The sequence below is a fragment of the Acinonyx jubatus genome, chromosome X (genome assembly GCF_027475565.1).
Source record: "Acinonyx jubatus isolate Ajub_Pintada_27869175 chromosome X, VMU_Ajub_asm_v1.0, whole genome shotgun sequence".
NCBI classification, from domain to species: domain Eukaryota; kingdom Metazoa; phylum Chordata; class Mammalia; order Carnivora; family Felidae; genus Acinonyx; species Acinonyx jubatus.
The window spans coordinates 42,359,974-42,387,762 of NC_069389.1; the positions used below are offsets into that span (position 1 = coordinate 42,359,974).

Consider the following 27,789-nt stretch of genomic DNA (forward strand, 5'->3'; position numbering starts at 1 on the left):
GGCCTTTGGAGCCCGAGAAGGTGAGGAGCAGGCATAGATTCTGCAGAGCACCAATAAGATGGGCAAAAGGGATGTGCCTCTCCGGGCCCAGCAACCTTGGGAGCTCTGCCTCTCCGGATGTGGGGTCCAAGCCCGCCCCCAGAATGGACCTGGTCCTTATCTGTGAGGACAGGACCTGGGGTGGGAGGGAGCCTGGGACAGGGCTGGGGGCAGGCTCAGCTGTAGGGATGATGGCCTATCGTGGTTTCCGACTGCTCCTGAGGACCTGGACTCTGAGGGGACATTTCACAGCCCCAAAGACCTTTCTGGACTTTACTATTCCTCCGTCCCCGGCCCCGCAGGGCTGGGGGAAGCTGCATAGACGAAGGGAAGGACGGGGAAAGGGGAGGAGACGATGAAGGGGGTCAGAGCTGCGATTGGAGCTGAGAACTGGAAGCGCCTTAAAGAGACTGCGCGGTCCCCGCCCCCCTTCCCGCCAGCCTCAATGAATTAGAGCTGTGTTTCCCAAACTTGCCTGATCATAAGAATCCTCCCGGGCCCTAGTTAAAGATACAGGTTCCGGAGCACCTCCCTTCGCGATTCTGATTCAGTACGTCTGCGGGTGGAGCCGAGGAATCTGTAATTTTAACACACTCCCCACGTGATTCTCATGAACAAGCAAGTTTGGGAAATACTGAATTAAAGGAAACGGGGCCTGGCTGCCGAAGCGGCCTCCGCTAGGGGGCTACGGCGGGAGGATTCCCGGGGGGCGTCGCCTGCTTCCGCCGCCGCCTCCTTCAGTGAAAGTCCCTTTTGGGTCCTGCTGTCACAGCCACCGCGCTCCCTCAGGCTGGGCGGGGGACACCCCAGGTCTGCGTGGCCCCCGTGCAGCCACGCCCAGTGGCCGCCCGAGCCCTGCCAGCAGGGGGAGGAGCCGCCGCCAGTGGAGGCGGAGGAGGTAGAGGAGGCGGAGACGGCGGAGACGGCGGAGAAGGCGGAGAGGAAGGTGGAGGCGGAGGCGAAGGTGGAGGGGAAGGTGGAGGCGGCGGGGAAGGTGGAGGCGGCGGGGAAGGTGGACACCACCGGGAACGTGGAGACAGCGGAGGGTCTGGGCCGCCAGGCTGAGCTCAAGCTGGAGTCCGAACCCGAGCCCGTACCGGAGGCGGAGCAGGAGCCGAAGGGGGAGCCGAAGCAGGAGCTGGAGGATGAGAACCCAGCGCGGAGCGGCGGTGGCGGCAGCAGCGACGAGGTTCCTCCCCCCACCCTTCCCTCCGAACCCCCGCGGCCCCCCGATCCCTCTCCGCGGCGCAGTCGTGCCCCCCGCCGCCGACCCCGGCCGCGGCCACAGACCCGGCTCCGTACCCCGCCGCAGCCTAGGCCACGGCCCCCGCCCCGGCCCCGGCCCCGGCGCGGCCCTGGGGGCGGATGCCTGGATGTGGATTTCGCTGTGGGTCCACCAGGCTGTTCCCACGTGAACAGCTTTAAGGTGGGAGAGAACTGGAGGCAGGAACTGCGGGTGATCTACCAGTGCTTCGTGTGGTGTGGAACCCCAGAGACCAGGAAAAGCAAGGCAAAGTCGTGCATCTGCCATGTGTGTGGCACCCATTTGAACAGACTTCACTCTTGCCTTTCTTGTGTCTTCTTTGGCTGCTTCACAGAGAAACACATTCATGAGCACGCCGAGACAAAACAACACAACTTAGCCGTAGACCTTTATTATGGAGGTATATACTGCTTTATGTGTAAGGATTATGTATATGACAGAGACATTGAGCAAATTGCCAAAGAAGAGCAAGGAGAAGCTTTGAAATTACAGGCCTCCACCTCAACCGAGGTTTCTCACCAGCAGTGTTCAATGCCAGGACTCGGTGAGAAATATCCAACCTGGGAGACAACCAAACCCGAGTTAGAACTGCTGGGACACAACCCAAGGAGAAGAAGAATCACCTCCAGCTTTACCATCGGTTTAAGAGGACTAATCAATCTTGGCAACACGTGCTTTATGAACTGCATCGTCCAGGCCCTTACCCATACTCCGATCCTGAGAGATTTCTTCCTGTCCGACAGGCACAGATGTGAAATGCCAAGTCCTGAGTTGTGTCTGGTCTGTGAGATGTCTTCGCTTTTTCGGGAGTTGTATTCTGGAAACCCATCTCCTCACGTTCCTTATAAATTACTGCACCTGGTATGGATACACGCTCGTCACTTAGCAGGATACAGGCAACAGGATGCCCACGAGTTCCTCATTGCCGCGTTAGATGTCCTGCACAGGCACTGCAAAGGTGATGATGCCGGGAAGGCTGCCAACAATCCCAACCACTGTAACTGCATCATAGACCAAATCTTCACAGGTGGCCTGCAGTCTGATGTCACCTGTCAAGCCTGCCATGGCGTCTCCACCACCATAGACCCATGCTGGGACATCAGTTTGGACTTGCCGGGCTCTTGCACCTCCTTCTGGCCCATGAGCCCAGGGAGGGAGAGCAGTGTGAATGGGGAAAGCCACATACCAGGAATCACCACCCTCACAGACTGCTTGCGAAGGTTTACAAGGCCAGAGCACTTAGGTAGCAGTGCCAAAATCAAATGCGGTAGTTGCCAAAGCTACCAGGAATCTACCAAACAGCTCACGATGAATAAATTACCTGTTGTTGCCTGTTTTCATTTCAAACGGTTTGAACACTCGGCCAAACAGAGGCGCAAGATCACTACATACATATCCTTTCCTCTGGAGCTGGATATGACACCATTTATGGCCTCGAGTAAAGAGAGCAGGATGAATGGACAGTTGCAGCTGCCAACCAATAGTGGAAACGATGAGAATAAGTATTCCTTGTTTGCTGTGGTTAATCACCAAGGAACCTTGGAGAGTGGCCACTACACCAGCTTCATCCGGCACCACAAGGACCAGTGGTTCAAGTGTGATGATGCCGTCATCACCAAGGCCAGTATTAAGGACGTTCTGGACAGTGAAGGGTATTTACTGTTCTATCACAAACAGGTCCTGGAACATGAGTCAGAAAAAGTGAAAGAAATGAATACACAAGCCTACTGAAGTGACACAGACCTACCTGTAATGGAAGATGACAACACCTATACTACAACTGGCTTCGAGATTTAAAGGACCTACTTGCATGGCCCATGGGCCTGACAGAGTAAGAATTGAACAGTACCCAGTGTCTAAAAGGTCCTGGTTGGAAGAGAAGTAGACGGGGTGGGAGAAGAGGCTCTAGTCTAAACAGTCACTTAAAGGAGAATTCAATGGCAGGAATGCTCTAGGTGGGGAAGGCAGGAGCAGGGAAATCCTGACACTGGTACATATCCTATATTCCTCCAAAAGATTGTGTGGGAAAGTGTGGGGTGGGAGGGGGGTGGTGTGGGGGGGGTGTGTGCCCTTGTAACCATAAAACATCTTTCTCCATGGGTGTTTCAGCTTCAACTGACCAATCACATAACAGTTATATGTTTGGAGGGGGGGAGAAAAGTCTATACAAATGTAGCCCATTACCTATATGGGTCTGAAAGCAGAAAAGTGGAGGAGGCAAGGATATCTCATTGACAAACACCTTTGCCAGTTTCTTTGTATTCGTGATTTTTTGTGCTATTAAATGCAGTATTAAAAAAAAGAAAAGCCCATGAGGCTAGTGAAAGGTGAAGAAGGAAGGGGGCTTGTATAAGGGGAGCAATTGCTCCAAATGTAGAGAAGACAAAAAAAAAAATACTGTAAGATAAGCAACCAACACAGACAGGCCTCAGCTAAGAGTATAGTGTGTGAGTGTTTAAAAAAAAGCTGTATGATATACTTGAGCAAATCAATGAACCTCTTTGCGATTGTTTTCTCATCTGTACAATGCAGATAATTCCTACCTTAAAGGGTTATTGTTAAAGATTAAACGATATAAAATGTGTCTAAGTATCAAGTAAAAGGTTTGGAACTTTGTAGGGGCTCAGTAAACGTTTGTTGGATCTGAAACTTCTTCGGACCAGGACCAGAATGCATCAGAGGTGAGGGTTGGTCCAACCTGAGACCCATGGACAGAATGGACACACCTCGTGTCACATGCAGTCACTCACGCACATACACACACATGCACACACACTTAACGACTCCCTCCCCAACACTGTCTACTTGGAGCCTCAAGGCAATGGATTCCACCTTTGTCCCTATGTAAGGGCATCACAACCAGTGCCACACCAGGGTGTGGGGGGAGAACTACAGCTGTCTCCCAAAGGCCTTCTGTCCATTTGGAAGACCATCCTGTTGTTTCCATGACTAAGCACCCTGATGAGGGGACTCTCAGGACCAGTAGGCTGCCAGGCCTCTGAATGAGGGTGTTTGCTAGTCTTTGCCTTCCACAATCATGTGTGGGCTGTCACATTCACCTGTAGGCCTGGATCAGTTGAAAGACTATTTTCCAAAGCTCACTGGTCCACCAGCCCAAGGAGATCGATGGAGTGGCACATTGGCCTCTTCCCTGATTCTCCCAGAGGGCAGAACAGCCTGCAGAGGGCTAAGCCAGAACAGATGGGATGTGCCCAGGAGGGGGTAAGCATTGATGGTTCCTTCTTTTCTCCCCGGCATCAGGTACAAAAGTATCTATAACCTAGAAAATCTTTGTGGGGAGGGGGGAGACTATCAGACCCATGGGGCTTGGATCCACTGGCTCTGGTAAAAGGCTGGCTCCCCCACCCCCACCTACAGGGCTTCCCAAATCTACTTCATGTTCCACTCATTTGGAAAATATACGTTTATGAATGTGGTTGGGGATGCATCCCCAGCTAGCTCATAGATGTTGTTTAGGACAGGGGTTGTGTCTCCTCTTGGACCCTAGGCTGCACACTCAGCCCCTAGCACAGTTCCTGGTGCATAGTAAGCAGACAGTCAAAACACGTACCGATGAATCAATGAACCAATGCACCTTCCTTTCATAAGCAAAATTTTGCCACCACCCGGGGCCCAAGATCCTCAAAATATATAAAAGTGTTACCTTTGGTATCTTGGAGGAAGGGGGAGATCCAGGGATGAGTGGCCTCAGGTGCCACTTGGCAAATCAGTGCAGGGTATCTGATTATTTTTTTGGGATGTGTCTGGTAGGACTGCCTGGGAAGACAGCCATGTCCTCATTCCTCCTCTCTGCCATAGGTAGCGTTCAGTAAGGCATGTGCCACCAGATTCTGACTGCTTGCAGAAACTATCTTTGACATTTTTAAGCTTTTTTATTTGGAAATATTTTAAACGTAGAGGAAAGTTGCAAAAATAAAAATAGTGTAAAGAACATCTGTATGCCAGATTCACCTATTGCTAACAGTTTTTACCCCATTTACTTTATTGTTTACGTGAATGCACACCCTCATAAGTGTGTGTGTGTGTGTGTGTGTGTGTGTGTGTGTGTGTGTGTGTGTGTCTGGACCATATCATGGTAGATTACATGCATCATAACCCTTCATGACTAACGTACTTCATGCATTGCCTAAAGATAGGCATGTTCTCTACATTGATGCAATACTAGTATCTAATCTACCATTAGCACTTCAAATTTATCTGCTGGCACAATGATGTCCTTTACAGCATTTCCTTGTCCATCATAGGATCTGGTCTAGGGTGAGGTATTGCTTTTAGTTGTCAGGTTTAACCTGGAACATTTCCACAAACTTACTTTGTCTTGTATGGCATTAGCATTTTTAATACAATGCTCCTCATTTTGGGTTTGTCTGATACAGAAACTGTCTTTTAAATACCCTGCACTCAGGAATAGTTCTAAGAGATATGAATGGCGCGAGACTGCTGAAGCTGACCTCCCTGTCTCCGCTGGTGGAAGGCACAGACCACCAGAGGGAGCAGCTGTGCCTGGCACCTCCTGATTGAAGCACGCACCACCTCTGGGAAACACCATTGTCCCTCAGCAACAGGGGAGCCATTCAAGCCCAGCCCAATGCCCCTACCTGTCACCAACCCCCAAATTGAGCCATGGAGTGTAACAACAGCAGCCAGGGCCTGCTTTCAGATCACACCACCGTGGGACCCAGGGAATCATGTATTCAGCAGGTATGTGTTACCTTGAGCCCAGATGGAGATTCAGGCATGTCTGGCACATTGGGCAGGCACCTCCATGGTGGGGCCTTTAGGGGGATCAGAACGGAATGTCCTTGGCACCTTTATCAACATTCGCATGGGGGGCACAAGGAGGGGAGCAGGGAAGGGGTTAAGTACTTCTTAAACAGCTTCATGGGCAGAGTACGTGAAGATGGGGCCCCGAATAAGGAAAAACACAGGAGATGTCAAAAACAGTGGTTTGTGACTTACTGGGAACTTTCAGACACAACTGGGGTATTTTACATGATGCCTGGAATTCCCGTGTGAGCAGATGTGGGCAAGAGCTGATGAAATTTAAGCTAATTTTTAACTGAGACTCCCACAAGCTGTCATCAGCCAGCCAGGGAAACTCAGTTCCCATGTACATTTATGATCAGGGCCCAGAAGGGCATGGGCAAAAGATGAGTGCTCACAACTGGGGTCTTATCCACCCACAGAGCTCAGAATGAGGGACCATTCTGAGCTCTCTTTCACCCATCATACATGCCTTATATGTATGTAGGTTTTTTTGGCCTAACCCGGTTGAAAATTCAGAAGGCTACTACTTCCCATTTCCTGGAGTAGCCGAATGCTGAAACTTATTCTGGCCCACAGTTCACATACTTAACTGCCTCACTTCTTCCCCATCCACAGGGAATCCTGATCAGGGATGCCATCAACCAAGAGGTCTTTTCCAATCAAGAAACAGAATGGCCCCCACACAACTCATGTTGTCATAATGCAGTAGACCTGATGCCAGGAACCCGTGTTTGCACCAAATGTACACTCACACCCAGAAGTGAAGGCCTAGGTCCTCTGAGAGTATGAAGTTCAGCGCCCACAGCGTATGTCATTATACACTGTCCTTTCCCTGTAGTTGACCCAATACCATTTTTTTAAACTCATGTATCAAAGTATGTCAGATATATAGGAAAATGCACATATCATAAGGGTACAACTTGATGAATTTCTAGAAAATGAACAGAGCCCTGCAAACAACATCCAGATCAAGAAACAGAACATTATCCATAAGTCAGGCCCCACTTCTGCTTCCTTCCAGTCAATAACCCCAAAAAGCAAACCCTATCCTGACTTCTTTCACTGTAGATCAGTGTTGCCTTTTTTATGCCTTCTATAAAAGGAATGGTTCAGTATGTTTACTTTTGTGTCTGGCTTCTTTGGCTCAACATTTATGAGCTTCAGCTATGAAGTCTTTTTGTCACAAAAAATTATGAGGAATGTCATTATTTCTGTCTAATGAACCAAAAGTAAGAATCCATACTCTTTCTAGTGATTTCTGACATTGAGTCAATTCAAAGGGACATAGGCATTGCAAAGTTAGACCTCGAGAGTGTCTAATCTCAGCTATAAGAAAATGGTGGATGGAAAATAACCTTCCAGAGAATCTTGGGATATTTAAGTACCCCAGAAATGTTAATCTTGGGTCCTGTTCTAATAATCTTGGACCCCAGCCCTGTTCCAGTAGCTCCTGAATGGGATACTCTTTTCTAGTAAATCCTCAAACTTTAACGTGTAGCAGAGTCACCTTGAGGGCTTATTAATCCATAGATGCCTGGGTCCTGCCCCTAGAATTTCTGATTTTGGTAGATTTGGGATGGGGGCTTGAGAATTTGCATTTCTAACAAATTCCTGAGTGACACTTTAGGTTCTGGGATCACACTTTGAGAACCAGTGTTCTATTCAGTTTGTTTTCGCACTGTGGTACTCGGAGCCCAAGGAGGCTATGAAGGTGCTCCAGGGAGCATCTTGGAGAGCATCTTGGGGAGCAAGGGGGTGGGTAAATTTTTCTTACCTTTTTTAATGTTTATTTATTTTTGAGAGAGAGACAGAGTGAGAGCGGAGGAGGGGCAGAGAGAGAGGGAGACACAGAATCTGAAGCAGGCTCCAGGCTCCAAGCTGTCAGCACAGAGCCCGATGGGGGGCTCAAACTCTCAAAATTACGAACTGCGAGATCATGACCTGAGCCCAAGTTGGACGCATAACTGACTGGTGCCCCAAGGGGTGGCTAAATTGGTGAAGATCAGGAACTCTTTTTTTAAATGTTTATTTATTTTGACAGGGGGAGGAGCAGAGTGAGAGAGAGAGAGAGAGAGAGAGAGAGAGAGAGAGAGAGAATGAGAGAGAAAATCCCAAGGAGGCTCTGTGCTGTCAGCACACAGCCTGATGCAGGGCTTGAACTCGTGAACCATGAGATCATGGCCTAGAGCTGAAATCCAGAGTCAGATGCTTAACTGCCTGAGCCACCTGGGTATCCTAAATATGAAGAACTCTTAATCTCACTTTAACCAGAGCAGCTCTCTTCTTACTTATTTTATATTGTGGAATTCCAAATAATATTTTTTTAAATTCCAAGTAATACTTGAAGCAAAAGTTCTGCTACTAAAATTTTTAAAAGTTGGAAATCACTGTGCTAAGGAATTGTAGCCCCTGGGGGAATGATGTATTTGAACTACATGGGTGGCCTATCTGGAAAATAATCCAACATGCTACAGAGACCTGGCCTCCTATATGCCCTTAATCTAGATGGTCCTGCAGGGAACTTAATTTCCTTGGAACTTAAAGAAGTACATATTTATGAGAATGAAAGTGATAAGGGAAAATGCTTAATTATAAATAAGGTGCATATACATAAAGTATGTTTTTTTTTCTGGCAATATAGCATGCTAAGATGACATGAATAGCACTCCCCAACTATACACACATATTAACACTAGATAATCTATAACACAAATTTTAATTTATAGGTGACCTTAAAAAATATAAAATCAGGGGCGCCTGGGTGGCTCAGTCAGTTAAGCGTCTGGATTTGGCTTAGGTCATGATCTCGCTGTTCGTGGGTTTGAGCCGTGCGTCGGGCTCTGTGCAGACAGCTTAGAGCCTGGAGCCTGCTTTGGATTCTGTGTCTCCCTTTCTCTCTGACCCTCCCCTGCTCACATTCTGTCTCTGTCTCTCTCTGAAAAGTAAATAAAACATAAAAAAAAATTTTTTTACATATAAAATCACCAGAGTAACAAAAAGAAAAATTAAAGCCAGGTGAGTAATTGTAAACGGACACTGTAATAGCCCATTATGGTGCTGGTCCCAGGTATCAGACACTAGTGGCTAGGGGCTTAGACCTGGTAATATCATGCCCATGCAGGAACTCACACCACAGCCTCAAGTCCACAAGAGGCAGAGAAGCTGTGACTGAAACCTCTGGATAAAGCCTCTAGTAGCTTCTCTGTCTGTTAAAACTGGTTTGGAAAGTGAGTAGTGAAAAGTCTTATGCTCTCTCTGGAGCTACCATAAGAAATGAACACTCCAGGCTTATGTTATATATGGAGGTGGGGTCAAAATTTACCCTCTTGTGTGCTATGGAAACCACATGTGGAAAATTAAAGTGAAAATGGGAGCAGAACCATTCAAATCTCTAGAACCCCAGCGAGAGCAAATGTACATTTTTATAATCCAGGGCACATGGAACCTCACAGAAAAAGACAATATCTGCTGAATATGGGTTCAGAAACGAACAATAGAAATATACTTGCAAAAGAAATGATACACCATGAAGGAGAGTCACCAGGTGGCACAAGGAATAGAATTAGTATCCCCAAGAAATACTGATGAGAACTACTAGTCTTTTCTTGAGAGTGAAATAAGGACATTTTCAGAAAAAAACAAACCTAAGAAAGTGTAGCAATAATAGACTGTCACTAGAATAACTATTGAAAGATATACTTCAGGAAGAAGGTAATTGAAATCAGGAAGAAGGGGTGAACAGGAGGCAAGGAAGAGTGGACAAAAACTGACAAATGTGGGGAAATCTAAGTAGGTGTTAAGTATATAAAACAATAACATTGAATACTATGGAGGTATAAAAACAAGCTGGCACCAAACAATGGAGCACAAAAACATCTAAGACAGTGGGAGACTATTAATATTTAAAGCATTCTGAAGCTCTTGTGTTGTTTGGAAGAAGGGTAGGGATATTTGGACCTGAATTTGGACCTTGTTAAGTCAAGATAAATGTTTAAACATTTAAGAATATGGGCTTCTAGTTTCTGGTAATGGCAGGCTTGGTTATTTGATTCAACTTCTCTATTGAAGTAATGAAGTATGCTGGATAAAATCCTTCAAAACCACTTTTTTAAAAAAAATATTTTTGAGAGAGAGAGTGCACGTGAGTGGGGAAAAGGGGCAGAGAGAGAGAGGGACAGAGAGAGCCCCAAGCTCCACTAACAGTACAGAGCCTGACTCTTGGGGCTCGATCTCATCAACCCTGAGATAATGACCTGAGCTGAAATCAAGAGTCAGACACTTAATTGACTGAGCCACCCAGGCGCCCTGTAAACTTTTTTAAATATTTTTTTTCAATGTTTATTTATTTTCTAGAGAGAGAGAGAGAGAGAGAGAGAGAGAGAGAGAGAGAGAGAGAGAGAACATGTGCGCACACACAAGTAGGGGAGGGGCAGAGAGAGAGGGGACAAAGGATCCGAAGCAGGCTCTGGGCTGACAGCCCAGAGCTGGATGCGGGACTCGAACTCATGAACTGTGAGATCATGACCTCAGCCAAAGTCAGGCGCATAACTGACTGAGCCACCCAGGTGCCCCTCAAAACCACTTTAAAAGGACTGAAGAGCCAAGAGGACAGAGGAAAATGTCCAGGCCAAATTTGGATGAAAGCTTGTAACCAGACAGGTAAGCAAAATATTGGTGCACCAAAGCAATTTGCTCTGAGCATATTTGCCTACATTGCCCACCTGAGTATTGATTCAATGGCCACATAGGGCTAGAGAGACAGAAGTTAAGGCTTAGGGGCAGCCCGAGGTAGGAGTTTAATAAAAGAACCTCTCCACATTGAGCTGAGACCCCAATGGGCTACATCCGCTGCGTAAGGGCCAACCAGAATGAACATGCCTATTCCCAGCAATCCCAGAGAACTGTACTGAACGGCTGCCTTGACACCAAGCAGAACTCTTTTGCTTAAAATAAAAGGGGGGGGGGTAAAAGGAGGGAGTGCATATACCTTTTTGAATTAGTGTTTTCGTTTTCTTTGGGCAAATGCCCTGCAGTGGAATTAATGCATCCTATGGTATCTTTATTTTTAATTTTTTGAGGCACCTCCATACTATTTTCCACAGTGGCTGTACCAATTTACAATCCCACCAATTTACAGTTTACATCCCACTATGAGGGTTCCTTTTACTCCACATTCTCACCAATACCTGTTGTTTCTTGTGTTTTTGAGTCTGGCCATTCTGGCAGGTGTGAGGTAATATCTTATGGTTTTGATTTGCATTTCCCTGATGATGAGTGATGTTGAGCATCTTTTCATGTGTCTGTTGGCCATCTGTATGTCTTCTTTGGAAAAAGGTTTATTCATGTCCTCTGCCCATTTTTAATTTTTAATTTATTTTTTATGTTTATTTTTTTAAAAAGATTCTCCAGTAATTTTATTTTGCAAACATTTTGTATTTTATGTTTTATTGGCTTACACGTTATAAGGAGAAAAGTGTATACAATTTTGAACACTGAACTACTTATCATTTTAATATGAATTCAGATATACTTTATGTTTATTTCTAATTGACCTCCAAGTTGCAGCAGCTCATGAGTTTAGTATAAGTATTCTTTATTTTGTATTTTTTTTATTCTTTTATTTTTTAATTTTAATTTTATTTTTATTATTTTTAAAGATAATTTATTGTCAAGTTAGCTAACATACAGTGTATACAGTGTGCTCTTGGTTTCAGGGGTAGATTTCCGTGAAGTATAAGTATTCTTGCCATCCCATCCCACTTAGTCAAAGAGTTCAAGATACATATACAAAACACACATGTAAACAGACACAAGCCTTTGTAAAGTAAACAAATCTTTTATAATGTAAATAACTGTTCCTGTTTGGAACTTTCTACATGCAGTTCATGTCTTTTCTGAAACTGAGATAGTCACACTTATTTGACACAATCTTTATAAAGCAAAGTGTTTATCACTTTGCAAACTCAAGTAATTCTTGAGAGCAACATTTTTTTTATTAATCTAAAAAGAATGGAGTGTGGAAGGCCAAAGAGGAAAAATCACTTCAAATGATCAAAACAGAAGAGGACTGAAAATAATATACCTAATCATGTAGGGAGTAAAATTTTAGGTATAGATTCTATTGAAAATATTGATATTCAAAGGAATAGCTTTGGACCCATTGCCAACACTTAGATTTTTTTCAGTTAATTAAAACCAAGCATGTTGGTTTTATTTAGGAAGATACATTAAGTCTTTTTTAAAAATATTTTTTTTATTTTTGAGAGAGACAGAGAGTGTGAGCAGGGGAGGGGCAGAGAGAGAGAGAGAGGGAGACAGAGTATCTAATTGGCTGGGTCTCCACACTGACAGGTTGCGAACCTGATGCAGGAATTGCAAGATCACTACCTGAGCCAAAGTCAGTCACTCAAAGGACTTAGCCACCCAGGTGCCCCAAGAAGATACATTAAGTCTTTGAAGTAAGAATGAAAGGGTTGTACAATTTAATTTCTACATAAACGATTGTTTGAATATACAAAGTATCAAATATAAACAGTAGTGTAGCAAGAAAATAAATTGGCAGAAATAATTACTCAGCCAGTAGCAATAATTAAGACCACCATTTGAAAGATCTTCTATACACAAAGAATGAAGGAATATTGTTATAAGATTTTACAGCACACAACTGAATTCAATCCTAATTCATTCCTATTATGCTTCTTTCTTCTTCAGTATTAGTGGACACCCACATTACCTCCTGTCAATACATTGTGTTTATTATGTGAACTATCACAGGCAGGTAACGTCTTAGAATGCGAACACCTACAATAAGCTGCTTTAGTGAGACCCAAATCTTCAATGTTTATTTCATTCACCACTTTGAGATTTTCCTTTTGTATTTTAAGATTAATCAAGCTGTCCTGTTGTTTTTCCTTCTGGAGAAATGGGCGAATTGCAAGGTAGCCAAGTAGTACAAGTATACCAAGGAAAGGCAATAACCAAAGCCATTCTGAAACTGTGAGCTGAGTGAACCTAATAATGCTCTCGGGGACAGGGCCACTCTAGATACACGGAGAGCTGCACCTTCCTGATGTGGGCCACACTCTCCAGTGCTATCCTTGCCAGCAGCGTGCACTGCTTCCAGAGGTGCCCCCCCGCCCCCACCAGTTGAGTTGCTGCACCTGCTGCCCAAGAGCAGAAGTGGTGGGCGGGATGCATTGTAGCCTAGGTCCCACCACTGGGCAGGCCTCTGCCCATTTTTAAATCAGATTATATGTTTTTTTAATGTTTATTTACTTTGAGAAAGAGAGAGAGGGCAGGAGGAGGGGCAGAGAGAGGGAGAAGAGAGAGACAATCTCAAGCAGGCTCCAAGCTTTCAGTGTGGAGCCCCACACGGGCCTCGATTCCACATATTGTGAGATCATGACCTGAGTTGAAATCAAGAGTCAGACGCTTAACCAACTGAGCCACCCAGGCACCCCAGATTATTTGTTTATTTTGGTGTTGAGTTGTATAAGTTATTTATATATTTTAGGTATTAACCCCTTATCAGATCTATGATTTGCAAACATCTTTTCCCATTCAGTAGGTTGCTTCTATGTTTTGTTGATAGTTTCTTTCTCTGTGCAGAAGCTTTTTACTATATGCATTGCAGTGCTATTTATAAGAGCCAAGATATGGAAGCAGTCCAAGACCATTGATAGATTAATGAAAAAAGAAGATGTGGTATATATGTATGTACATATATGATGGAATATTACACAGCCATAAAAAAGGATGAGGTCTTGCCATTTGCAACAACATGGATGGACCTAGAGGGTATTATGCCAAGTGAAGTAAATCAGAGAAAGACAAATACCATATGATTTCACTTATATGTGGAGTCTAAAAAACACAACAAATGAATAAACAACAGAAGCAGACATATAAACCCAGAGAACAAACTGATGTTTGCCAGAGGAGAGGAGGGTGGGGGATGGGCAAAAAGGGTGACAGGGAGAGGGACATACAGGCTCCCAGTTGTGGGATGAATAATTCATGGAATAAAAGGTACAGCATAGGGAATATAGTCAATGGTATTGTACACAGACACACATATATATTTCCTTCACCTAAGAATTAATACACTTTTTTTTATAGCATAGTTAGAAATAATGACCACAGTCTATAAAACAAGTCTCAATAAATACCACAGCATTAGTTTCATTCAGACTACCTTCCCTGATTATGATTAAGTTCTAAATAAAAAACAACTACAAAGATGTTAAAAGAGGTTTTTTTTGGAATGTTTAAAAAACACTTTTATATAACTCATGGGTTAAAGGTAAATCATAATGTGAATTAAAAAGTATTTAGAACTGAATAATCATATAGATATCAAAACTTGTGGGATATAGTTGAAGCAGAACTTAAAGGGAACCGTATAGCCTTGAAATCTTTTTATTAGAACACAAGTCTAAAATGTAACAAATTTAAGCTTCTGATTCAAGAAGTTAGAAAAGTGGCAACAAATTAAACCTAATGAAAGCAAAAGAAAAAGCATAATCTAATAAGACCATGAAGTGATGAAATAGAAAACAAGGATGCAAAGGAGAAGATCAATAAAATCAAAACTTTGTCCTTTGGAAAGAGAAACTTCTGGCAAGATTGTACAAGAAAACAAAAGAGAAGGCATAAGTGAATAATCTTGGGAATGAATAGAGGGACAAAACTGCAGGCACTACAGAGATTTTTAAAAATTAAATTAAATTAAATTAAATTAAATTAAATTAAATTTAGGGGTGCCTGGGTGGCTCAGTCAGTTAAGAGTTGGACTCCTGATTTCGGATCAAGTCATGATCTCATGGTTCATGAGTTCAAGCCCATATCAGGCTCTGTGCTGACAGTTTGGGGTCTGCCTGGGATTCTCTCTCACCCTATCTCTCTGCCCATCCCCTGCTCTCGCTCTCTCTCTCTCAAAAAAAATAATAAACTAATAAAAAATTTTAAATTATATTTAATTTAATTTTTAAGTAGGCTTCACACCTAATGCACAGCCTAATGCAGGGCTTGAACTCACAAACCGTGAGATCAAGACTTGGGCTGAGATCAAGAGTCAGACACTTAACTTACTGAACCATCCAAGAGCTCCCTGACAGAAATTTTTATTTTTATTTTATTTTATTTTTTATTTTAAATGTTTTATTTTTGAGAGAGAGAGAGAGAGCAAGTGGGGAAGGTGCAGAGAGAAGGGGACAGAGGATCTGAAGCCAGCTCCATAGTGACAGCAGAGAGCCTGATGAGGAGCTTGAACTCACCAACCATGAGATCACAACCCAAGTCAAAGTCGGAGGCCCACCTGACCAAGCCACCCAGGCATTCCTATTTTGTTTTTAAAGTTTGTTTGTTAAGTTTATTTTTTTGAGAGGGAGAGCACGCATGCACGAGCAGAGGAGGGGCAGAGAGAGAGGGAGAGAGAGAGAATCCCAAGCAGGCTCTGCACTGTCAGTGCAGAGCCTGATGTGGGGCTCAAATCACGAATGTGAGATCATGACCTAATCTGAAATCAAGAGTCAGACACCTAACTGACTGAGCCATCCAGGCAGCCCCAACAGAGATTTTTAAATAATTTTAAAATACTACAGATTTTTAAATAATTTTAAAATACTATAAACAACTTTCTACCAGATACATATAATAGTATGGATGAGATGAACAATTTTCTAGAAACACATAACTTTGCAAAACTTATTTAAGAAGGAATAGCCTAAAAATATATACACATTTAAAAAAATTGAATCAAAAAAGTTTTCTTGAGGAGAGAGGGAAGATGGCGGCGTAGGAGGACGCTGGGCTCACCGCGTGTCCTGCTGATCACTTAGATTCCACCTACACCTGCCTAAATAACCCAGAAAACCGCCAGAGGATCAGCAGAATGGAGTCGCCGGAGCCAAGCGCAGACGAGAGGCCCACGAAAGAGGGTAGGAAGGGCAGCGAGGCGGTGCGCGCTCCACAGACTGGCGGAAGGGAGCCAGGGCAGAGGGGCGGCTCGCTGGCCAAGCAGAGCCCCTGAGTCTGGCTTGCAAAAGCGGAGGGGCCTGACGGACTGTGTTCCCACAGCAAGCGCGACTTAGCGTCTGGGAGGTCATAAGTTAACAGCTCTGCTCAGAAAGCGGGAAGGCTGGAGGACAAAGGGAGGGAGAGCTGCTGAGCCCCCGGACGACAGACCTCAGTTTGGTGGGGAACAAAGGCGCTCGCCAGCGCCATCTCCCCCGCCCATCCCCCAGCCAAAATCCGAAAGAGAACCAGTTCCTGCCAGGGAACTTGCTTGCACCGCGCAAACACCCAACGCTGTGCTTCTGCGGAGCCAAACCTCCGGCAGCGGATCTGACTCCCTCCCACTGCCACAGGGCCCCTCCTGAAGTGGATCACCTAAGGAGAAGCTAGCTAAGCCTGCCCCTCCTGCCCCTGTGCACCTTGCCTACCTACCCCAGCTAATATGCCAGATCCCCAGCATCACAAGCCTGGCAGTGTGCAAGTAGCCCAGACGGGCCACGCCACCCCACAGTGAATCCCGCCCCTAGGAGAGGGGAAGAGAAGGCACACACCAGTCTGACTGTGGCCCCAGCGGTGGGCTGGGGGCAGACATCAGGTCAGACTGCGGCCCCGCCCACCAACTCCAGTTATACACCACAGCACAGGGGAAGTGCCCTGCAGGTCCTCACCACGCCAGGGACTATCCAAAATGACCAAGCGGAAGAATTCCCCTCAGAAGAATCTCCAGGAAATAACAACAGCTAATGAGCTGATCAAAAAGGATTTAAATAATATAACAGAAAGTGAATTTAGAATAATAGTCATAAAATTAATCGCTGGGCTTGAAAACAGTATAGAGGACAGCAGAGAATCTCTTGCTACAGAGATCAAGGGACTAAGGAACAGTCACGAGGAGCTGAAAAGCGCTTTAAACGAAATGCAAAACAAAATGGAAACGACGACAGCTCGGATTGAAGAGGCAGAGGAGAGAATAGGTGAACTAGAAGATAAAGTTATGGAAAAAGAGGAAGCTGAGAAAAGAGAGATAAAAAAATCCAGGAGTATGAGGGGAAAATTAGAGAACTAAGTGATACACTAAAAAGAAATAATATACGCATAATATGGTATATCCCAGAGGAGGAAGAGAGAGGGAAAGGTGCTGAAGGGGTACTTGAAGAAATTATAGCTGAGAACTTCCCTGAACTGGGGAAGGAAAAAGGCATTGAAATCCAAGAGGCACAGAGAACTCCCTTCAGACGTAACTTGAATCGATCTTCTGCACGACATATCATAGTGAAACTGGCAAAATACAAGGATAAAGAGAAAATTCTGAAAGCAGCAAGGGATAAACGTGCCCTCACATATAAAGGGAGACCTATAAGACTCGTGACTGATCTCTCTTTTGAAACTTGGCAGGCCAGAAAGAATTGGCACGAGATCTTCAGTGTGCTAAACAGAAAAAATATGCAGCCGAGAATCCTTTATCCAGCAAGTCTGTCATTTAGAATAGAAGGAGAGATAAAGGTCTTCCCAAACAAACAAAAACTGAAGGAATTTGTCACCACTAAACCAGCCCTACAAGAGATCCTAAGGGGGACCCTGTGAGACAAAGTACCAGAGACATCGCTACAAGCATAAAACATACAGACATCACAATGACTCTAAACCCGTATCTTTCTATAATAACACTGAATGTAAATGGATTAAATGCACCAACCAAAAGACATAGGGTATCAGAATAGATAAAAAAACAAGACCCACCTATTTGCTGTCTACAAGAGACTCATTTTAGATCTGAGGACACCTTTAGATGGAGAGTGAGGGGATGGAGAACTATTTATCATGCGACTGGAAGCCAAAAGAAACCTGGAGTAGCCATACTTCTATCAGACAAACTAGACTTTCAATTAAAGCTGTAACAAGAGATGAAGAAGGGCATTATATAATAATTACAGGGTCTATCCATCAGGAAGAGCTAACAATTATAAATGTCTATGCGCCAAATACTGGAGCCCCCAAATATATAAAACAATTACTCATAAACATAAGCAACCTTATTGATAAGAATGTGGTAATTGCAGGGGACTTTAACACCCCACTTACAGAAATGGATAGATCATCTAGACACACGGTCAATAAAGAAACAAGGGCCCTGAATGATACATTGGATCAGATGGACTTGACAGATCTATTTAGAACTCTGCATCCCAAAGCAACAGAATATACTTTCTTCTCGAGTGCACATGGAACATTCTCCAAGATAGATCATATACTGGGTCACAAAACAGCCCTTCATAAGTTTACAAGAATTGAAATTATACCATGCATACTTTCAGACCACAATGCTATGAAGCTTGAAATCAACCACAGGAAAAAGTCTGGAAAACCTCCAAAAGCATGGAGGTTAAAGAACACCCTACTAACGAATGAGTGGGTCAACCAGGCAATTAGAGAAGAAATTAAAAAATATATGGAAACGAACGAAAATGAAAATACAACAATCCAAACGCTTTGGGACGCAGCGAAGGCAGTCCTGAGAGGAAAATACATTGCAATCCAGGCCTATCTCAAGAAACAAGAAAAATCCCAGATACAAAATCTAACAGCACACCTAAAGGAAATAGAAGCAGAACAGCAAAGACAGCCTAAATCCAGCAGAAGAAGAGAAATAATAAAGATCAGAGCAGAAATAAACAATATAGAATCTAAAAAAACTGTAGAGCAGATCAACGAACCAAGAGTTGGGTTTTTGAAAAAATAAAGCAAATTGACAAACCTCTAGCCAGGCTTCTCAAAAAGAAAAGGGAGATGACCCAAATAGATAAATCATGAATGAAAATGGAATTATTACAACCAATCCCTCAGAGATACAAACAATTATCAGGGAATACTATGAAAAATTATATGCCAACAAATTGGACAACCTGGAAGAAATGGACAAATTCCTAAACACCCACACTCTTCCAAAACTCAATCAGGAGGAAATAGAAAGCTTGAACAGACCCATAACCAGCGAAGAAATTGAATCGGTTATCAAAAATCTCCCAACAAATAAGAGTCCAGGACCAGATGGCTTCCCAGGGGAGTTCTACCAGATGTTTCAAGCAGAGATAATACCTATCCTTCTGAAGATATTCCAAGAAATAGAAAGGGAAGGAAAACTTCCAGACTCATTCTATGAAGCCAGTATTACTTTCATTCCTAAACCAGAGATCCAGTAAAAAAAGAGAACTACAGGCCAATATCCCTGATGAATATGGATGCAAGAATTCTCAATAAGATACTAGCAAATCGAATTCAACGGCATATAAAAAGAATTATTCACCATGATCAAGTGGGATTCATTCCTGGGATGCAGGGCTGGTTCAACATTCGCAAATCCATCAACGTGATACATCACATTAACAAAAAAAAGAGAAGAACCATATGATCCTCTCAATCGATGCAGAAAAGGCTTTGACAAAATCCAGCACCCTTTCTTAATAAAAACCCTCGAGAAAGTCGGGATAGAAGGAACATACTTAAAGATCATAAAAGCCATTTATGAAAAGCCCACAGCTAACATCATCCTCAACGGGGAAAAACTGAGAGCTTTTTCCCTGAGATCAGGAACACGACAGGGATGCCCCCTCTCACCGCTGTTGTTTAATATAGTGCTGGAAGTTCTAGCATCAGCAATCAGACAACAAAAGGAAATCAAAGGCATTAAAATTGGCAAAGATGAAGTCAAGCTTTCGCTTTTTGCAGATGACATGATATTATACATGGAAAATCCGATAGACTCCACCAAAAGTCTGCTAGAACTGATACATGAATTCAGCAAAGTTGCAGGATACAAAATCAATGTACAGAAATCAGTTGCATTCTTATACACTAACAATGAAGCAACAGAAAGACAAATAAAGAAACTGATCCCATTCACAATTGCACCAAGAAGCATAAAATACCTAGGGATAAATCTAACCAAAGATGTAAAAGATCTGTATGCTGAAAACTATAGAAAACTTACGAAGGTAATTGAAGAAGATTTAAAGAAATGGAAAGACATTCCCTGCTCATGGATTGGAAGAAAAAATATTGTCAAAATGTCAATACTACCCAAAGCTATCTACACATTCAATGCAATCCCAATCAAAATTGCACCAGCATTCTTCTCGAAACTAGAACAAGCAATCCTAAAATTCATATGGAACCACAAAAGGCCCCGAATAGCCAAAGTAATTTTGAAGAATACCAAAGCAGGAGGCATCACAATCCCAGACTTTAGCCTCCACTACAAAGCTGTAATCCTCAAGACAGCATGGTATTGGCACAAAAACAGACACATAGACCAATGGAATAGAATAGAAACCCCAGAACTAGACCCACAAACGTATGGCCAACTCATCTTTGACAAAGCAGGAAAGAACATCCAATGGAAAAAAGACAGTCTCTTTAACAAATGGTGCTGGGAGAACTGGACAGCAACATGCAGAAGGTTGAAACTACACCACTTTCTCACACCATTCACAAAAATAAACTCAAAATGGATCAAGGACCTGAATGTGAGACAGGAAACCATCCAAACCTTAGAGGAGAAAGCAGGAAAAGACCTCTCTGACCTCAGCCGTAGCCATCTCTTACTCGACACATCCCCAAAGGCAAGGGAATTAAAAGCAAAAGTGAATTACTGGGACCTTATGAAGATAAAAAGCTTCTGCACAGCAAAGGAAACAACCAACAAAACTAAAAGGCAACCAACGGAATGGGAAAAGATATTTGCAAATGACATATCGGACAAAGGGCTAGTATCCAAAATCTATAAAGAGCTCACCAAACTCCATACCCGAAAAACAAATAACCCAGTGAAGAAATGGGCAGAAAACACGAATAGACACTTCTCTAAAGAAGACATCTGGATGGCCAACAGGCACATGAAAAGATGTTCAACGTCGCTCCTTATCAGGGAAATACAAATCAAAACCACACTCAGATATCACCTCACGCCAGTCAGAGTGGCCAAAGTGAACAAATCAGGAGACTATAGATGCTGGAGAGGATGTGGAGAAACGGGAACCCTCTTGCACTGTTGGTGGGAATGCAAATTGGTGCAGCCGCTCTGGAAAGCAGTGTGGAGGTTCCTCAGAAAATTAAAAATAGACCTACCCTATGACCCAGCAATAGCACTGCTAGGAATTTATCCAAGGGATACAGGAGTACTGATGCATAGGGGCACTTGTACCCCAATGTTTACAGCAGCACTCTCAACAATAGCCAAATTATGGAAAGAGCCTAAATGTCCATCAACTGATGAATGGATAAAGAAATTGTGGTTTATATACACAATGGAATACTACGTGGCAATGAGAAAGAATGAAATATGGCCTTTTGTAGCAACGTGGATGGAACTGGAGAGTGTGATGCTAAGTGAAATAAGCCATACAGAGAAAGACAGTTACCATATGTTTTCACTCTTATGTGGATCCTGAGAAACTTAACAGAAACCCATGGGGGAGGGGAAGGAAAAAAAAAAAAAAAGAGGTTAGAGTGGGAGAGAGCCAAAGCATAAGAGACTCTTAAAAACTGAGAACAAACTGAGGGTTGATGGGGGGTGGGAGGGAGGGAAGGGTGGGTGATGGGTATTGAGGAGGGCACCTTTTGGGATGAGCACTGGGTGTTGTATGGAAACCAATTTGACAATAAATTTCATATATTAAAAAAAAAGTTTTCTTTTTTTTTAAGTTTATTTATTTTGAGAGAGAGAGAGAGAGAACAAGCAGGGGAGGGGCAGAGGGAGAAGGAGAGAGAGAATCCCAAGCAGGCTCCTGCGCTGTCAGTGTAGAGCCTGATGTGGGGCTCGATCTCATGAACCCATGAGATCATGACCTGAGCAGAAATAAAGAGTTGGTCGCTTAACTGACTGAGCCACCCAGGCGCCCCTAAAAAAAGTTTTCTAAGGTAAGATCTACCTACTTGGAAACCTACTTAATACAAACTGTTTCAGGAAATGTAAAAAGAGGAAACACTCCCATATCATTATATGCAATTGATATATAGTCTTTATGGAGAATAACCAATCTCACATACAAACTTAGATACAAAAATCCTTAAAATGCTAGCAAACCAAAGTAGCAATGCATATGAAAAAGATATATCATGACCAAATTTTATTTTTCTCAAGAATGCAAGTATGGCTTAATATTAGAAAATTGATTGAGACTTCTGGTCAAAGATGGAGGGTTGAATCTCACATTAGTTTTTCCTCCCTCCTGAGACATTACTAAATGGATAGCAAAGGGATTTTAGAAAGCAAAAAAATCCACAAAGACAAGGAGAGAGTATGCAAGAGCAATAAAATTGGGGGACCTAGAAAGCTCAGTTTTCAACTCCAACATGTAAAAAATTTAGAAGTTATTGCTCCCATGCTTACAATAAGAATGCTGGGCCAACTGAAAATAGATGATTTTCTTAGACCCATTGGAGAACTGAAGTCACAGGGCAATGTGCCACCTTGAAATCTGGAGACACAGGAAGATACAAAGAAATTCGGTACCTGAGTTGTGCTTATCTGGAATGGAAGCCAGTATAAGCAATAGAGGTAAGACCACGTATTTGACTAGTAACTTGGACATATTGCTGGAAACTGTGGGCTGGTGTGCGCACACAAACACACACACACACAGGGAATATATCATTATATCTCTATATATCTATCATTATGTCTACATATAGAGAGAGGGATAGCCTGTTGACCCTGATTCTTTGAATAACCCTACTAATACAAAAACAAGAAATAGTTGAAGCTATTTGCAGCAGTAATGGCCAAAAATGGTCCCAAGTTAATGACTGACACAAAACCACAAATCTGGAAAGCTCAGAGAACAGCAAGGAAGATAAACACCAAACAAAAACAAAATAAAACACAAAAAGCCCACACCTAACTTCAGAAAACTAAGGACAGAGAAAATCTTAAAGGAATACAGAGAAAGCAGATAACTGACTTAGTAGTCCCAAGAAAGCTGAATCCTAAAATGGTAGTGGACCAAGTAGAGAGGCAATCCCAGTTTACACAATGAGATTCTCAAAAACTTTTAGGAATTGATGGCATCAATAACTTCTGAAGGTAGGGGTGATGGTGAGACTAAAAATAGGAGGCTTGGTTAAAAAATCATTTAAGAAGCAGTTAGTGCACAAAGAAAAGCCGGAAGCCAATGATTTCACTGGCAAATTCTACCAGATGTTCAAAAGAGAATTATGAACAATCTTTTACAAGTCTCCCACAAAGTACAAGAGGACGAACACTTCCCAGCTGATTGTATGAAGCTTATATTACCTTCATACCAATGCCAGACAAAAACATTACAAGAAAACTATAGACCAATATATTTTATGAAAATAGATGCGAAGCTCCTCAACGAAATGCTAATAAACTGAGTACAGCAGCATATTAAAAGGATTATAAACCATGACAAAGACGGATTCGTCCCATGGTGCAAGATTGAGTCAACGTATGAAAATCAAACAATGAAGGCACCTGGGTGGCTCAGTCGGTTAAGTGTCCAACTCTGGCACACGTCATGGTCTCAGAGTATGTGAGTTCGAGCCCCGCATTGGGCTCTATGCTGACAGCTCAGAGCCTGGAGCCTGCCTCAGATCTGTGTCTCCCTCTCTCTCTGCCCCTTCCCCACTTGCTGTCTCTCCCTCTCAAAAAATGAATAAACATTAAAAATTAAAAAAAATCAATCAATGTAATACACCCTATTGATAGAATGAAGTGAAAAAACTCCATGATAATTTCAACAGATTTGATAAAAAACAAACAATATCAAGAGTTATCAAAGATATGGAGAAATTGGAACTCTTGAACATTGCTGGTTGGAATATAAAATGATGCAGCTGCTTTGGAAAACAGTTTAGCAGTTCCTCAAAAAGTTGAAGACAGAGTTATCACATGACCCAGCAATTCCACTCCTAGGAATATACCCAAGAAATATGAAAACATGCACACACAAAAACTCATAGATATACGTTTATGGCAGAATTATTCATAATAGCCCAAATCCAGAAAGAACCCAAATGACCCTAAACTGGTGAATGGAAAACAAAATCTGGCATATCTATACAATGGAATATTCAGCTACAAGAGGAATGAAGTATGTGCTACAACACATGTGCTACAACGTAGGTGAATCTTGAAAACATTACGAAGTGAAAGAAGCCAGACACAAAGTACCATGCATTGTATGATTCCATGTATAGGAGATGCTCATGATAGGCAAATCCATAGAGTCGGAAATTAGATTAGTGGTCACTTGGGGCTGAGGGGAAGGGGGAATGTCAGTGACTGCTAAGGGACAGGGTTTCCTTTTGGGTTGATAAAAATGTTCTGGAATTAGAAAATGGTGATTATTGCATAATCCTGTGAATATACTAAAATCCACCAAATTGTACACTTCAAAAGTGTGAGTTTTAGCTTCTTCATAGCAAAGGAAACAATCAACAAAACTAAAAGGCAACCAACAGAATGGGAAAAGATATTTGCAAATGACATATCAGACAAAGGGCTAGTATCCAAAATCTATAAAGAGCTCACCAAACTCCACACCCGAAAAACAAATAACCCAGTGAAGAAATGGGCAGAAAACACGAATAGACACTTCTCTAAAGAAGACATCCGGATGGCCAACAGGCACATGAAAAGATGCTCAACGTCGCTCCTCATCAGGGAAATACAAATCAAAAACACACTCAGATATCACCTCACGCCAGAGTGGCCAAAATGAACAAATCAGGAGACTATAGATGCTGGAAAGGATGTGGAGAAACAGGAGCCCTCTTGCACTGTTGGTGGGAATGCAAACTGGTGTAGCCACTCTGGAAAACAGTGTGGAGGTTCCTCAAAAAATTAAAAATAGATCTACCCTATGACCCAGCAGTAGTACTGTTAGGAATTTACCCAAGGGATACAGGAGTACTGATGCATAGAGGCACTTGTACCCCAATGTTTATAGCAACACTCTCAACAATAGCCAAATTGTGGAAAGAGCCAAATTGTGGAAATGTCCATCAACTGATGAATGGATAAAGAAATTGTGGTTTATATACACAATGGAGTACTACGTGGCAATGAGAAAGAATGAAATATGGCCCTTTGTAGCCACGTGGATGGAACTGGAGAGTGTGATGCTAAGTGAAAGAAGCCATACAGAGAAAGACAGATACCATATGTTTTCACTCTTATGTGGATCCTGAGAAACTTAACAGAAACCCATGGGGGAGGGGAAGGAAAAAAAAAGAGGTTAGAGTGGGAGAGAGCCAAAGCATAAGAGACTCTTAAAAACTGAGAACAAACTGAGGGTTGATGGGGGGGTGGGAGGGAGGGGAGGGTAGGTGATGGGTATTGAGGAGGGCATCTTTTGGGATGGGCACTGGGTGTTGTATGGAAACCAATTTGACAATAAACTTCATATATTGAAAAAAAATAAGGTTATACAAAAAAAATAAATAAATGTTAAGAAAAATTAAAAAAACTGTTAATTCTGTTAATTTCATGTAAAGTGTGAATTTTATGTCAAAAACCAATTAAGAAATTTCAAATAGTTAAGTGGGACATAGGTTGGCCTTTAATGTCAATATTAAGAGAACATATTAGCTAGACAATTTTAGGAAAGGCATTATATGCTTTTTGGACAGATGTATATGTTATTTTACATAATAATCCAAGGTACAATAACAGATAATTGATTATATAATAATTTTATTATACGAAGATAAGAGGTGTTTACCTATAGAGCATTCATGTTAAACAAAATAATTTTTTAAGTTATATTTAATATTAAGTTGCTGAATTCCATTTAGACTATAAATCTTTTAAGAAAAAGCCTTGAGAATTCCTCATATCTTGTGAAGATTCCATCTTTTCATGCCATAAAAGCAAAATGTTAAAATTTCATGTGATAGAAAAATTCCAAAATCTTGTACAACATTCATGATAAATCTTTAGTTCAGACTTAATAAAGATTATAAAGAGTTCAAAGAAAGGGAAAAAGTTTAGAGAAAAATGAGAAACTCCTGCCCCAAATATCTCATTCTTTCATTGAACTCAATTGAAAGTGAGTAGGGGCTCCTGGGTGGCTCAGTCGGTTGAACGTCCTACTTCAGCTCAGGTCATGATCTCGCCGTTTGTGAATTTGAGCTCTGTGTCGGGTTCTGTGCTGACAGCTCAGAGCCTGGAGCCTGCTTCGGATTCTGTGTCTCCCTCTCTCTGCCCCTCCCCTGCCCATAGTCTGTCTGTCTCTCAAAAATAAATAAAATTAAAAAAAAGAAAGTATTTAGTACTGAACATATGCACTCTAGCGAGCATAGGAGTCCAGCTGCTGACGGTACTGAGAAATTCATATTCTTGCATTGTGTCAAATTGTTAAAAGCCCGTAATAAAATTGTGATTGTAAAAATGCTTACTGATAAAATTTCAGAATTATTCTTGCATTCCAGGAGTCTATTCTATAATAATTATATTCAGCTTTGGCCTTGACTTTGACTGAATGTCATTCATATGTGCTCTGTGTACCACTATTGTCCAGAATATAAAAATCTCACTCCCTTTTAAAAAATGTTTATTGAGAGAGAGAGAGAGAGAATATGTGCTAGCAAGGATAGAAGCAGAGAGACAGAATCCCAAACAGGCTCCTCGTTGTCAGTGCAGAACCTGACTCAAGGCTCGAGCACACGAACCGGGATGACCTGAGCTGAAACCAAGAGTTGGTCGCTTAACTGACTGAGCCATCCAGGCACCCCTTAAAATCTCTTTTATAAAACAATAAGGATGCACAAGCCAATGGAAAAAATGAACAACAAATGAATAGGTAATTTGCATAAGAGGAAACCCAGATGGATGATATTCAATTTTACTAGCAGTTAGGAAATGCACATTAAACAATATTGATTTACCATTCTCATACTCATCAGATTGGAAAATTTTAAAAGTCTGAAAATACCAACTTGGCGCTGGCAAGGATGTTAGAGTAACTAGGATTTTCATATACTGCTGGTTGTATATATTGGTACCACTTTAGAGAGCAGTTTGGAGGTTTTTTATTTTTTTCTCTCTCACAGGTTGTGAAAGGGATGTGGTACCATCCAGCTACTGCGCTTCTAGGCATAAACCCCAGAGAACTCTTGCACAGACAGTATTGCTTTTTATAGTAAAATTTCCACCAGTGAGGGAAGGGATGAACAAATGTTGATATGTTAACACAATGGAATGCTTTATAGAAATGAAAATCAATTAACTTGATCTATATGTACCACCTGTATAAGCCCTACAAACATAATATTGAGTAACAAAAAAAAAGTTTGGAGGTGATACATGGAGTTTGATGTCATTTATGTAGATTTAATTTTTTTAATGTTTATTTCTTTTTGAGAGAGAGAGAGAGAGAGACAGACAGAGCGCAAGCAGGGGAGGGGCAGAGAGAGAGGGGGACAAAAATCTGAGGCAGGCTCCAGGCTGTCAGCACAGAGCCCAAAGCAGGGCTCGAATTCACGAACCGCGAGATCATGACCTGAACCAAAGTCGGGTGTTAAACTGGGCCACCCAGGCACTCCTGTAGATTTTAAAAATATACCAAACAGTACAGTTTTTATGGACACATCCATATAGTAGAAGTATAGAAACATTAATAGGAAGAATACAAATTAATTTCAGAATAATGGTTACCTTGGGG

At 42.5% G+C, this 27,789-nt stretch overlaps 1 protein-coding gene and 1 pseudogene across 1 annotated transcript; one reads left to right on the top strand and one right to left on the bottom strand.

Moving 5' to 3' along the window:
* Positions 1 to 1,474: 1,474 nt before the first annotated feature.
* USP27X (ubiquitin specific peptidase 27 X-linked) lies at positions 1,475 to 7,845 on the top strand. The gene is made up of 2 exons (XM_053202318.1): positions 1,475 to 6,025; positions 6,707 to 7,845. Exon 1 carries the CDS (start codon positions 1,718 to 1,720, stop codon positions 3,032 to 3,034), a length of 1,317 nt encoding a protein of 438 aa, XP_053058293.1. The 5' UTR covers positions 1,475 to 1,717; the 3' UTR covers positions 3,035 to 6,025; positions 6,707 to 7,845.
* Positions 7,846 to 12,781: 4,936 nt separating this feature from the next.
* On the bottom strand, positions 12,782 to 13,288 carry LOC106988279 (CDGSH iron-sulfur domain-containing protein 2-like; annotated as a pseudogene).
* Positions 13,289 to 27,789: the final 14,501 nt, after the last annotated feature.

Coding starts and splice junctions, on each gene's coding strand:
- USP27X (XM_053202318.1), top strand. CDS start 1,718: ATGTGTAAGGATTATGTATATGACAGAGACATTGAGCAAATTGCCAAA.